This window comes from Phoenix dactylifera, chromosome 9 (genome assembly GCF_051530095.1).
Source record: "Phoenix dactylifera cultivar Ajwa chromosome 9, Ajwa_hap1_PhDact_Kaust_v1.1, whole genome shotgun sequence".
Lineage (NCBI taxonomy): Eukaryota > Viridiplantae > Streptophyta > Magnoliopsida > Arecales > Arecaceae > Phoenix > Phoenix dactylifera.
In genome coordinates this window covers 10,340,829-10,354,812 of record NC_143198.1, presented here as the reverse complement: position 1 = coordinate 10,354,812, position 13,984 = coordinate 10,340,829, and the positions used below count along the sequence as shown (strand labels likewise).

Genomic DNA, 13,984 nt, shown 5'->3' with positions numbered 1-13,984 from the left:
GACCCCAAAAGACAGAAGACTGTTTTTTGGATACTGAGGGCCGAGTCGACTCCGAGACAGTTCGAGTCGACTCCGAGACAGTACGAGCCAAAAGACAGAAGCTCGGGAGTTTGGACTCTGAGCACCGAGTCGACTCCCAGAATTTTCGAGTCGACTCGAGTAAGCAAAGTTGAAAAATGCATCCATGGATTCCTTGGGATGAGCCGACTCCAAAAGTGCAAGGTCAGCTCCAGATTTTGGCGAGTCGACTCCGGGTTAAGTCGAGTCGACTCCCAGTCGAGAAGACCACTTTAATTCAAATCTAGAACAATTGCCGAGCCGACTCCAGAAAAACATGAGTCGACTCCTGCTACAGTCGAGTCGACTCCAGATCGCGCGAGTCGACTCCGATCCCAACGGGAACTTTGTCAGGAGTTGCAGACTGTGGACAACGGCTCTATTTTTGTCTCTAACGGCTAGATTTCTGGTTCCACGACATGTAAAGCTATAAAATCAAGAGGAGAGCTAGGGGAGACGGTATGGAAGTGGGAGAAAACATTTAGGAAGGAGATCTCAAAGAAAAATCTCCCAAAAGCACAAAAGGGCCATTCAAAGCAAAATAGAGAGAAGAAGAGCATCCGAGTGAATCCCAAAGCTTCCTCTCCAACTGTGTGCTGCCTCAGTGATCCTCTACCTCGTGCGAAATCAGAAGAGGGTCAAGTAAAGAAGAAGCCGAGTTTCCTCATCTACACAACTTGTTTGAGGGCTTCTCTTTACCTATTTGTTTATATTGTTATATTTGCTTGTTTAAGAAGCTTTGATTTGTTTTAAACCTTTGTTTTAATATCTTGTAACTTGATTCAATCAAGGGATTGAATCAAGGGGTTAAGGTTTGTTGGTGAGCCAAAGGGGAAAACCAACGGTGTAAGGTTGTGGTTGGTGAGCCTTTGGGAAAACCAACTGGGTTGGATTGTGAGCCCGTGAAAACAATCGGTAGGTTCTAGTCGGTGAGCCTGTGAAAACCGACCGAGTTCGTTGTGATGTCGCAAAACAACAAGTTGGGTTGTGAGCTTGTAAAACAACCGGCTGTAATCTGTAGGATTATAGTGAAATTTCCAAGAGGTCTTGGGGAGTAGATGTAGGTGCTGGGGTGCACCGAACCACTATATGTTTGTTGTGTTTGTGATGCTTTTTGTCATTGTCTATCTTGCTCACTTACTTACCTAGATAAATTGCCTGCTTAACTCTTATCCGCGCATCCTTTAGTTGCAAGCATATTCAATTTACTTAATCAAGTCTCATTCGATAAATCAACGTATTGCTAAGTTTAAATTCCACTGTGCAACTATACAACTTAGCATAATTAATTGAAAAGTGTTAGAAGTAGCTTAAAAGTTTTAAAAGACCCAATTCACCCCCCCTCTTGGGTTGTATCTACTGGGCAACAATGAGAAATATATATATTAGAAACTCTTTTAACAAATCATTACAATTATCAAGAAATTGAAAAAAAGGACCACCTCATACAAGAAATCTCATAAATCCTTCATCTAGCTGTTAGCAATGAGGGTGAACCCACCTCATACAAACAAGCTGTTTAGTGCCCTAAATGGAGGAAAGCAATGACAAAAGATATAGATGCTCTTGAGGAGAATAACACCCGGACTGTTACTGATCTACCACCCGGTAAGAAAACCATTGCTTGCAAATCATGCTACAAAATTAAATTCAACTCTGATGGCACTGTCGAACGCAAGAAAGCTCGCCTAGTTGTCAAGGAATATACTCAACGAGAAGGCTTTGATTACTTTAAAATATTTTCACCAGTGGCAAAGCTGGCGTCTATCAGAATTCTACTTGCAGCTGCAGCTGTAAACGAATGACATTTTCATCAACTTGATGTTAACAATGCTTTTCTTCATGGTGATCTAAATGAAGAGATCTACATGAAGATTCCTTCTGATTTTGCTGGTAAGGAGGAGTCCAAGGCTTGCAGGCTCAATAAATCCCTTTATGGTCTGAAACAAGCTTCCAGACAGTGGTTTTTCAAGCTATCTTAATTTCTGTTAGACACTAAGTTCATACAATCTAAAGCTGATTATTTTCTCTTTACAAAGCAATTTGGTTTATCATTCATAGCTCTCCTAGTATACGTTGATGATATTATATTTGCTAGTAATGATCTTGCTGCCATTGAAGGTTTTAAGACCGTTATAGATCAGAAATTCAAAATTAAAGACTTGGGCAAGCTCAAGTATTTTTTGGGAATTGAAGTTGCAAGATCAAGTGAAGGCATTTTTCTCTGTCAACGCAAATTTACACTTGACATACTTTCAGATACTGGTTTTCTTGGTGCTAAACTAGCTAAAACTTTCATTGAGCAGAATTTAAAGTTGATTAGAGATGCAAATTCACCCCTTACCGATCATAGTGTATACAAACGCCTCATTAGGAAGCTTCTATATCTTACCATTACAAGACCCGATCTCTCCTATTGTTTACAAGTTCTCAGCCAGTTTATGGATAAACCACATCATCCCCATCTTCATGCTGCTCACCGGGTGCTAAGGTATCTCAAAGCTTCCCCTGGCTAAGGTTTATTTTTCTCATCATTCTCTCAACTAAATATCAAAGCCTATTCAGATTCTGACTAGGCCGATTGCCCAAAAATAAGACAATCTCTTATAGGATATTGTGTGTTCCTTGGTAACTCATTAATTTCATGAAAATCTAAGAAGTAATCAACTGTTTCTAGGTCCTCAGCTGAGGCCGAATACCGGGCGATGGCTGCTACATGCTGTGAGATAACTTGGATTAAATACATTTTGGCCGATCTCCAAATTTCACACCATCAACTTGCTTTGCCATTTTGTGATAATCAAACAGCTTTGGCTATAGCTGCTAACCCTATTTATCATGAAAGAACAAAGCATATTGAACTAGATTACTATCTAATTTGAGAGAAGATTCAATCTGGACTCATTCACACTTTGCATGTTCGTTCCTAATATCAGTTGGTAGACGTTCTCACCAAGTCACTCAGCTCTGCTTAGTTTCATTCCCTCCTATCCAAGATGAGCATTCACAACATTCATTGCTCCTCTTGAGGGGGAGTATTGAAATCCAATGGTTATGAGGTGTACATTGAACCAAAACAGCTTATGTATATCATCTGAACTTCCACTGTTTTCAATGCTTTGTTCATTGCTCTGCTCCTGATACAGCTGATAGGCCTGATACGCCACCATTTATGCTGATGTGGATTGCTATAAGGAGCTGGAGCTGATGTGGATAAGGAGGAAGCTAACAAACAACTGAATTCAGTTAATTAGTTGGGATAACTGAATTCAGTTGGAGTTGCATCAACTGTGTACAGTAACTAAATCCTGTTCATAAATAGAGATCTGATGCATGTAAGGTGCAACTTTTGGAGGAATAAAAGTAGTGTTCTTCCTCTCATCATCTTCCTTTTCCTGTTCAGATATATCACCTTTCTCCTCCTATCTTCCCTGTTCAGGAGTTCTCTTTTGATATAGGGGATTACTAACATTTTCTGGTGCTTAGGAGAACTAAGCACCAGTAATGTTCATAGCCTATCATGTACCATCTCTTTCATGGAAGCAAGTGTATTTATAATGTTACCAAATTGGTCTACCTTTATGCGGAGGTAAGCATACTAAATTAGATTGGCTGGTATTAATGTCCATCGGGTGGAATCGAGATTGTCATCCCGTTTGGGGAAGGCTAACTTTAGTGAATTCGGCTCTTTCTTCTCTTCCCATTTTCTTTACATCAATATTTAAGCTTCTTATTTGGGTGAGTGATTAAGAGGATTGATAACTATAGAAAACCATTTTTTTAGTCGAGCTCTTCGAGTTACCAAAAAGGAGTAAAGGATCTTGCTCAATTCAATCTTTCTTTCTTATTGAAATGGGGGTGGAGGTACCTTCAAAGCATCTTTGCTGGCTCTCTTCGGAAGCTCTCCTCACCTCAAAATGTTTTCTTTGGTTATGGTGGAAGAAGAAGCTCAGTACAAGACAAAATCTTGGTAAGAAACTTGGGAAGCATCTGGGTGGTTGTGTGCCGTTCCATCAAGCTACAGAAACTCTCGATCATCTCTTCTCTGCATGTAATTTTTATTCTTCCATTTGGAAAAGCATCTGCTCTTCTCTTGGGGTGCTCCATCTCGAACAAAGCTTTGAATGCATCAAATATGCATCTCCAACTTTTGCTTTGCTCCTGGGCTACCGGACAAGAGCATGTTTGGTTCAAGATTATTATTACAACTCCTCGGGGACATCACCAAGTTAGGGTCCTCCCGTCCTTTATCAGAGGAGCAGTAACAATCTTAAAACACGTAAATGTGACATCAGTTTATACAGCTTGTAACAACCAGATAGTTAATAAAATATATGTTACTATTTATTTCTCGTACAATACCATATAGTAAGGTATACCTATCTAACTAGTTGTGATAGTCCTGATCTCTGTCTTGATTGGAGATTGAGCCATTTTTAAAACTCAACATAGCCTATCATTCTTATGCTGCTTGCTGGATTGTTATGGGTCTACTTGAAGGAAAGAAACTCAAGGATCTTTCAAAATACAAAATCTTCAATTGCCTCAGTGGCTGCGAAAGGTCTGCATTTTTTCAATGACTGGTCTATGTTGTGTAAGCCTAATCAACTACGGGATGCTGGAAAAGTTTGCATGAAAATTAGAAGTATTAATTCAAAGCTTATTGATGTTTGAAGAACCAGATCCAGTTGGTAAATGTTTTGAACATTTCTTGCAGCAGGAGGATTGATCTGTTGTGGCAGAAGAGGGAGCAACTCAGAAAGTCTGAGATGGAAACAAAAATAATGATTAACATAATGTGTTGTATTTAAAATGGGTTGTACTTGTTAAGATGCTCAACTATGGACTCTCATTCTTTATTATTTCAAATTGACCAACTTCTAGATTAGAAATACTTTGTTTGCAATGGTCTTTCTCCCATATAAATTGTCATCTTAATCTACAAAAACTCGGCGGGCAGCTCGTTCAACATATGATGAAACCCAACATCTTTCTACCATTGTCCAATCCTGCTAATGACTTTTCAATCTATCACCTTCCAATTATGCTCCGAGTATCGTTTGTCTTGCACTCAACCTCTTATTCTAGGAGCATATTAATCCTTGAATTATGGAAGGCCTTCCATCCTTGGCTTATGCATCATCTTTTTTCTTTTTTCCATTAAGACATGCTATCTTATTTGAACTGTTCAAAATCTATCCAATTTCCTCGCTGTACAAGTAACAAAGAGTGTCATGTAACAGAAGCAAAACTTGTGAATGTAAACAATCAACAATCAAGAGCAACCAAAGAGAAGAGCATATGAAAAATTTTATCAGCAAAAATTCATAAAGAAGAAAAACTATTGGGCTATCTTTATCATCCCTGACTTAGTACATGAAATATATTGGAATAGAGTCCTCCTAGATACAACTAGAGATATACAACCACCAATTGCCAATAACTCTTAGATAGAAAGGCACATTTCATCCTTAGATGGATTACAAGATATAAGGGTAAGAAATTCTCAAGGGTAACAAAAATTTATAGAACAACCTCTTGGAAAGTGTAGCAGATCAGCCTGAATAAATAGGTTTGATTCTCACAAACCCATGGAGAAAACATTTCTACAAAATAGAGAAAAACATCTCTCCAAGGATTTTCTTCTCCTAATTATTTTTTAGGTTGTCACTTTTAGTATACTTGAGATGTTTTGGAGAGGTGGAAAAAATATATTAGCACAAGGGCCCAGTTGAGTCCACTCATTTTCCAAGTTCAGCACCTTAAGAATCTTTTTCATTTGCAAACCGTCATAATATGAAGTGAGATGCACAATAGTCATCACAGTTACTAAAGCTTCCTCTAATATGATCAATAACCATCCATATTTTTTCTTAAGGATTCGTTTGGTTTGTAGGAAGAGAAGGAGAAAAATGTGGTCAGTGAAAAATTAGAAAAATATCTCATATTTGGTTAAACTTTTCAATAAAAAAGAAATAGAAAAGTAGCTTTCCTATACGAATAAGATTCCTATATTTTATTAAAAAAAATCCATACTAGACAGGGAAAAGTCCAGTTCCTACTTGCTAATAATTAGAGTAAATTTATTTCTAAAAATACTCTTAAGCTTTTAGATCGAATAAGATAAGATATTTTCTTCATTTAAAGTATAATAGATATTTTATATAATTTTTTGAGAAAAATAGATGCTGAATTAAATATAATCTACTATGCAATCTGCTTATTATTATTTTGATCAACTAAAATACAAAAACTATTTTCTCAAGCATCACATATCCAGGCATCTTATAAAAAAAAATATTTTAGTAAGAAAAAATTCTTTTCTTGAGCCAAATGAGACTAGAATTATTATTGGTCCAGCCATCTCTATCCTAGCATAGAAGAGATTAAGAGGTCTAAACAAATACAAGATTAGTGTTTATTTATCAATCTTCTTCTTTTGTCTACGAGAGTTAGTTGCTATGATGTTGAATTACATTGGGATCAAAATTCTCCATCTTGCCAAATTTATGGGCTGGTTCAACCCAAGGTGCTCGTTTTCATCCATCAGGTGAAGCCTAAACCATCAGAGAGATCTCGACCGTCCAGATACTCTACCGTACGTTCACTGGGGCTCTTCCTTCCCCTCCGCTTTGATCTTATACCCCCGGCCTGCTCACCCCGTTGGCGTGCGCGCGAGGAGAGAGAGAGAGAGAGAGAGAGAGAGGGCGAAAGGAAACCCTAGCTGGCGCCGCCATCGCCATGGTCGGTCTTTCGCGTCTCGAGTCTCGAATTTGTTTTCTGCTCGATTCGATTCGATTGATTATTTTTTTTGGTGCCTTTACTTGGTGCAGTCGCTGATCGCGAACGAGGATTTCCAGCACATCCTTCGTGTTCTGAACACGAATGTGGATGGGAAGCAGAGGGTCATGATCGCCCTCACCTCCATCAAGGGTATCGGCCGCCGATTCGCCAACATCGTCTGTAAGAAGGCCGACGTCGACATGAACAAGAGGTGAGAAGTCTCTTTGTTTTTTTCGCTGCGGTGATCTTATGATTTCTTTCTTGGTCGCGATAATATTATTACTTCTGTTATGATTCGGACATGGACTTTGTTTATGGTTTGAATCGGTGATTTTGATGATTATTTGTCCACCCTAATCTGCTTTATCAAATTTCTGGCTAGCTACTATGTTGCTTTTTTGTATTCCCAGACGACTTTGGCTCTGTTTTTTTTTTTGTATATTTTGCTTTGAATCTTTTGGTTGTGTTTTGGGTACATATTTGGGAAACTGATGTTGTAATTTTCTCTAATTTTGATTCCTGATATTTAGTTTCTTTTTATGTCTGAAGATACCGGTTCTAGGATGGAAAAATGTTTCCACAAAAATGTTTTTTTAAAAAAAAATTGGTGAGCAGTGCTTCTCAATGCAGCTATAATACTGAATTGTGGTGGACCTCCCTTTGTTCCCTTATATTTATTTTCATATATGAGTTTCACTTTTCATGTTGTTGTTCTGGTTTTTGTAGGGCTGGTGAGCTCTCAGCTGCTGAGCTCGAGAACCTCATGACAGTTATTGCAAACCCTCGCCAGTTCAAGATCCCAGATTGGTTCTTGAACAGGAAGAAGGACTGCAAGGATGGTCGGCACTCACAGGTTGTCTCCAACGCCTTGGACATGAAGCTGAGGGATGATTTGGAGCGACTGAAGAAGATAAGGTTGAGTACTCATACAACTTGCTTGTCTTCTGTGTTGCTGCAGAGTATAATCTTTTTTTCAGTCTGTTTCACATTGATGTTATAAATCATTGAATTTTATAACATATGTGCTTCTGTGGCATCAGCTCCTATGTCTTGACAGCAATTCTTTTGAAATGGTTAGATTCTTTGGAATTGATTAGATACCAAAAATTTAAATCCAGGTGTTTCTTTCTTGTATAAGAAGTTGTGGCTTAAAGACATTGGATATAGAGTTGGCTTTATCTCTTCCATTTCATATATTTTTTTCTTCTTGCATATTTCTTGTTTTGTTTTATTTGAATTTTCAGCTTTTATTTGATATCCACAGAGACCTTATTATTCACCTTCTTAGCAGTCCCAGATATGTGCTTGAAGTTTATCTAATCATGCATGCATAAATTCTCTAACTTTCTTTGATGGATGCATCCATACATAAGTACACACATGCGTATATGTATCTGGTGGACAAGAGCTGTATTTTTGCAGGGTTGCAGGACCTTTAATTGTCTAATTGCATTATGATAAAACTTAGCTTGATTAAGACAGAGAGAAAGAATATAGCATCACTTGTATGCGAATTTATTTAAAAAATATGCTGATTTATGCATTCACGTGACATTTGAACATGCATAATTTTGGCATCCTGGGGGCAGGAATGTGATTGGGTTGGGAGTTTTTTACATCATTCTATGGAGGTAGCTCAAAAAGCTCAAGTTATTTGTTTTTGTTGTTTGTTAGTATGTGATGTTACCTTTGTCATGGATCTCTTTTTTCTTAAAAATTTATAAAGGGAACATTCACTTTGAGGTTCTGGTATGGGTTTTGGTTAAGGAGCTAATTGATGGTGCATCTGTGAGTTTTTCTTTTTTTTCAGAAAAAGAAAAATGTATTCCAAACTAATATGTTCTTGATCTTTGTTATGCAAGTTTGTGTCTACAGTTACTTTTGAATCACATATCTGACTTTCTGAGATCCTCATAAATTTACTTATTAGAAACAAATCTTGACATGAAACTATAGCAAGGAATAATGCTGAATGTTTGAAAATGTAACATGGTAGAATTTTCAGTTCAATGTTTCAGAGATATTTAAGTCTCATGGACACTTCTAAATACAATTTAAAAACATTTTTTTACAAAATATGAATTTTCACAAGTCATCTTGATTTTGTGGTAGAGCTAAGCAAATCCTTGACATTGGTGATATAATGTTTCTTGCTTTGTTCATGATGTTTGATTATGAGGAATCCTTGAAGTTGCAACAGAGCAAGTGCCTATGTAGTAAGATATGTAGAATTAACCATGATATTGTTCTTGTCAGGATTAGGAAACTTGGTTGTGGCATTTGTATTGGCTGGCTTGATAAATCATTATGTAGTGTTGATTTCAAGTTTGTCATTAAGAATACATCTAGTAACAGCAATCTCGTCCATCCTTCCTCACAAATTTCATCCATGAAGGCATGTCACCCTCTGATATTCGGTAGTCAGTTTTGTAAGCCATATAACGCCAGGGGTCATTTTTTAACAATTTTTCAATGATATAACATTTGATTCCAGACTGTTTAAGAATATGAAAAAAGAAACATAAGTGAGCTCTAAAAATTAGAAGAAATCTAAAATTTAAAGAGCTATAATGTGTTAATAAATCTTAGATACCATTTGGAGTATAACAGGGTCTTTCTTGAAATATGCAAGGAACTGGGAATTTTCATAAAATACTAATGAAAATAATAATATAATGAAAATTTGGTTTTCTTATTTTAATAGAAATTTGTTATCCAATTTAGTCATCTTATTAAACAATAAACCATATTTTCCCTAAAATTTGTTGTAGATCAGCATTTAAATGCTTCAAAGTCTGCCTGAAAATTGTAAGATCAAAGTTTATCTTGAGAAGATTCTTCTGAAATGATTTAACTTTCATTACCAGAGTCCCTCTCGCTTGACTTAAAAGGAAGGGGGAAAAAGAGAAAATGACCAAAAAATGTGACTAATAAGTAGTAGTTATTTTTACAACAATAATCATAAAATTTTTATAACTAATAGTGATATTATAAGAATAATATTTAGCAATTAATGTTTACAATGTAGTATTTAATTCTTAATGGTAATAATGATAACATAATTAACATATTATATTATTAGTATACATATATGTGACTTGATTAAAATCCAAACCTAACCCAACCACTAGCTTGAACTTCTCTTGTTCGCATAAGGATGCATAAGGGTGGATAGGCATGTGATTGTACAATGCTAGAAGGCCCACATTTGGGGTCACATAAGTAGGATGCATATGCAGCCACACAATGCTAATCATCTTGCATGTGCCTTAGCAAAATGCTAAATAAACTGCCCTTTTCGGCCAATATGTGAGTAGTCCATATATAGTAGCCACATATAGGGTATGTGGTGTGATATGAGGATTATTTATACATATGCAGCCTCATTGACTGCATTTTCCAACCCATGGATTTTTTAGTGGTGGTATCCCCTATGGTGCCATCTAAAAAATATAAAATATTGCGCTTGCTTTAATAGTTGGATGAGTATAATGCATGGGTTGGAAGTTAGAGCTTGTCTTTTTGTTGAGAAATAATGGAGAAGGTTGTAAGCCTCGCTAGAAGTGCGAGCTCATTGCAACACTATGGACGTAAGTAACATCCTTATAAGAGGAGGAGCGCGTGACTCATGAAATTTAAGGTATTTTCTAATCTTCAACTGTCCAAATATCATTTGCTAGAATGGCCAAGGTAGGACAAAAGTCATGTTTGCCATTTATAAATAATATATATATTGTAGTATATTGCTATGGCTGGTAGTGGGTCCATTATCAACAGAGGACTGAGTGTTTAAGCATTTTGGACTGCACATTCTTGATAGCAAGGCCTATTGTTAAAGCTTTGAGTATATCGCTAAAGAGATTGGGGTTGTACGGTTGTGGAATGAGAAAGAATAGTAGAATAAATAATGGCATGTGGTGGCTGGTGACTAAAGGAGTGGTAGTATAGTGCGTGCTGAAGTTGCTATGGCTGAATATACATCAATAGTGCTGCATTATTGACATATAGAGATTTATTTGAATTTCTTCCCCACTAAAAGGTGCTCTTACTCTGAATTGTGTGATTTCTGGACAATCTAGACTGCTGAGTTGGTTAGTCTTGCTAGCATTTGAGGCTTGGCCTTTTTCCGAGTTCTGTGGGTCATTACTTGAGCTGGGAATGATAGGGGCACTTGTGTGACAGCTTGGGGATGAATCCTGGTTTCCTGTTCTCAGGAACTCTATTGGCACATAAATGTGGAAGCACTAGTATAGGCATCGATGTGTGGAAGAAATACCATGAGCATTTATTCAGGCATGGACTAGGTACTGCAGGGCATCGATGTCTGGAAGAAATAGCATGGTCATTTATTCAGGCATGGACTAGGTACTGCAGGGCATCAATGTGTGGAAGCAATAGCATGGGCATTTATTCAGGCATGGACTAGGTATCGTAGGGCATCTGATATTCTGAACAGGATAACTGTGATGCTTTTTGTTTCTGTTAAAGTCTCTGGTTAATGGTCATTCAATCATCTTTCTTTCTTTCTTTTTTTGAACAATACTCAGTATTTGAACCTTGATCTCCTGAAGGGCAAGCCCTTAGGCATGGGGTGCCAGCCAACTTTGCTAACAGTTCTTGGCCATTCAATTATCATTTGACATTGGTTGTCTTTGGATATAAGGCAGTTCATTACTTTCATCTCATCAAATGCGATTATGAGACTTTACTTAAACCAGTCAGATTACATTTTAAAAAAAGAAAAAAAAAAGATGTCTTTTCAAGACCTCATGTTTATGTACAAGATCTTATGCGTCAATTATTTTGCTGCAGGAACCACCGTGGTTTGAGGCACTATTGGGGCCTTCGAGTTCGTGGTCAGCACACGAAGACTACTGGCAGAAGGGGAAAGACTGTCGGTGTGTCGAAGAAGCGATGAGCTTAACCTTCTATCCCTGCTTTCAAGATGTGTTACTGTTTCATTTCTGACCCTTAAGGTCTAGTGGAAATTGTGTTTGTTTTACTTGGATGTGAACCACTCGTGGATATCTTTAGCTATGTTTTTAGATATCAGTTTTGATGATTGGTAGAGCTATAATATCGGCAATGTGCTTTTGTCTTGAACTCTAATAGTGACAATCAGGTCATCTTTTTCTGGTATGAGTAGTGATTGGTGGGTTTGACTTATGATATGGAGTTTGTTTTGGTCAGTGACCTTTTGGATGTACAACGATTGTACCTGCAACAATTGGGTAAGTTTCGGTGCCTTAGTATTTTATTGATTGTTTTAACAGGGTCATAGAAAGCTTTCTATGGTTCAGGTTATGACACCAATGTTTGCAAGTTCCAGAGTGTTGCTTGGGAGTTGATCTGCATGATGCCAAAGCAAAATGGATCTCTTGGTATTCCCAACATCAAAATCTGGTGGGAAGCTTTACCTCAACATATCTGCTGCGAGTAGCTTCTTTCTCTTGGTTGCTTCTACCTCCCTGGGGTTTTTCCTAGTATTGCCCTGCTGTTTGAAATAACTGTCCAGGGGCAGGCAAGCTTATTGAAGGGAAATTTATCTGGTTGGTCTGTTGCTGCTCCCTTATTCATTGTGACAGATTCCTTTGCTGCCAGGGATCGAGCAGCTAGCCTGTGTTGGTTGATAGATTCATGGTAGGGTTCTTTGTTTTCTGTGCAAGCTGGCATCTTCCCTTGAACCTGTGCCCGTTGCAGTTGCAATAGTGGCCAAATCTATTTCATCACCTGTTCCTTCAGTTTTCTGAGTCATGCAATATCTGGAATTTCTGCAACCCCTCCTGCTCTTCAGAGTACTTGGTTCTCCTGCAGGTTATTGTTTGGGACTATCTTGGTAATGGCCCCTACCTGATAACCTTACGTTGGATTGCAGTGGACTGATCTTAACAAAGTGTTCATAAAAATGAAACTCAAACGAATGGAAAATGTTTCAACTGTGTTAGCCCCTCATGGGGAGATGGAGGGATTTCAGAGGTTTTACAAGTTTCCTGTCCCTCACATAAAGACACAGTCCGGGGCAGGCCAGTACATATAAATTTGATCGAATCAAATTGTGCCCAATCTTAGCCTGGTTCAACCTGTCAATTAAACTACCCTTGAGGCTATCTTCAGGCATTGTATAACAGGCTCAGCTTCTGACTGGATACACTCAGGCCTATGATGGAATCCCTGCATGGAATTGCCCCTTAGCCTAGTTCAGCCTAGTCTTAATGGCTGATGGGCAACCTTTGTTTCAGCTTCTTGTTTGGTCCTAAAACTTTGAATACATGAACGCAACTCGTGACTTTATAATAAAAGCTTGCTTCAGCAGCGGTCAAGCAATTAGAAGTGTCTTCTGAAGCCATACCTAGAATCAAAGTGAGAGGAATTTAGATTGTCTTTGTTCTTGGTGACTTACTGACCCAATTAAATAATGTGGTACTTAAAATGGAAATCTCTAGAAATTACAACATGAATCCGATCTGTTTATTAAACAGGTCAGAAATTACAACCTGAAACCGACCTGTTTATTAAACAGGTAACCTGACCCGTTTAATCTGTTTAACAAACAGGTTGATTAAACAGATCGGGTTTGCTGTTATGACCCGTTTAACCAAATGGAAAGAGAGAGACGGAGAGAGAGAGATGGGAGGGTGGCTCCGTGGCTCGGTGGGTTGCTTCCGGTGAGAGAGAGAGAGAGAGAAGTGGGGGTTCGATGGGGGGAGAGAGAGAGAGAGAGGTCTCTCTGATGTTCAGAAATCGGAGCTTGAAGATCTGATGAGGTCTGGGAGGGGCCGACGGTTCCTCTCCCGGACCTCATCATGGCAGCTCCACCTGCGAGGCTGCGACCAAGTGGTTCAAGTCACGACCTCAGCAGAAGGGGGAGGAAGAACCCTCTCTGCCTTGCCTACCCGTAGCAAGGGATGGAAAAGAACCCCTCAGAGGAGGGAAGGAAGAATCCTAGCACAGCCGTCGACAACTGCGGCCACGGCGGCGATCAAGCGCGGCGCCGGATCCATAGCCGGAGACCCTAGGTAGGTTCCTTCCCCCTTTCTCTTCCTCTTATTCTTTTATTTTATTTTGTTATCATGGGGTAAAATGAAACAAGGGTTAGGGTTTACGGTTTACCTCGCTCCGGGAAGAAGCTGCAGCTGCTCTCTCT

General features: G+C 38.5%; 1 protein-coding gene across 1 annotated transcript; it reads left to right on the top strand.

The window, feature by feature from the left end:
* The first annotated feature begins 6,657 nt into the window (after positions 1–6,657).
* LOC103718374 (small ribosomal subunit protein uS13z/uS13y/uS13x-like) lies at positions 6,658–12,006 on the top strand. Its single transcript, XM_008807165.4, has 4 exons — positions 6,658–6,801; positions 6,891–7,051; positions 7,567–7,755; positions 11,653–12,006. The coding sequence occupies exons 1-4, from the start codon at positions 6,799–6,801 to the stop codon at positions 11,756–11,758; spliced, it is 459 nt and encodes a 152-aa protein (XP_008805387.1). The 5' UTR covers positions 6,658–6,798; the 3' UTR covers positions 11,759–12,006.
* The last annotated feature ends 1,978 nt before the right edge of the window (positions 12,007–13,984 follow it).

Coding starts and splice junctions, on each gene's coding strand:
- LOC103718374 (XM_008807165.4), top strand. Junction 7,052..7,566: donor GACGTCGACATGAACAAGAG/GTGAGAAGTCTC, acceptor TGGTTTTTGTAG/GGCTGGTGAGCTCTCAGCTG. Junction 7,756..11,652: donor GAGCGACTGAAGAAGATAAG/GTTGAGTACTCA, acceptor ATTTTGCTGCAG/GAACCACCGTGGTTTGAGGC.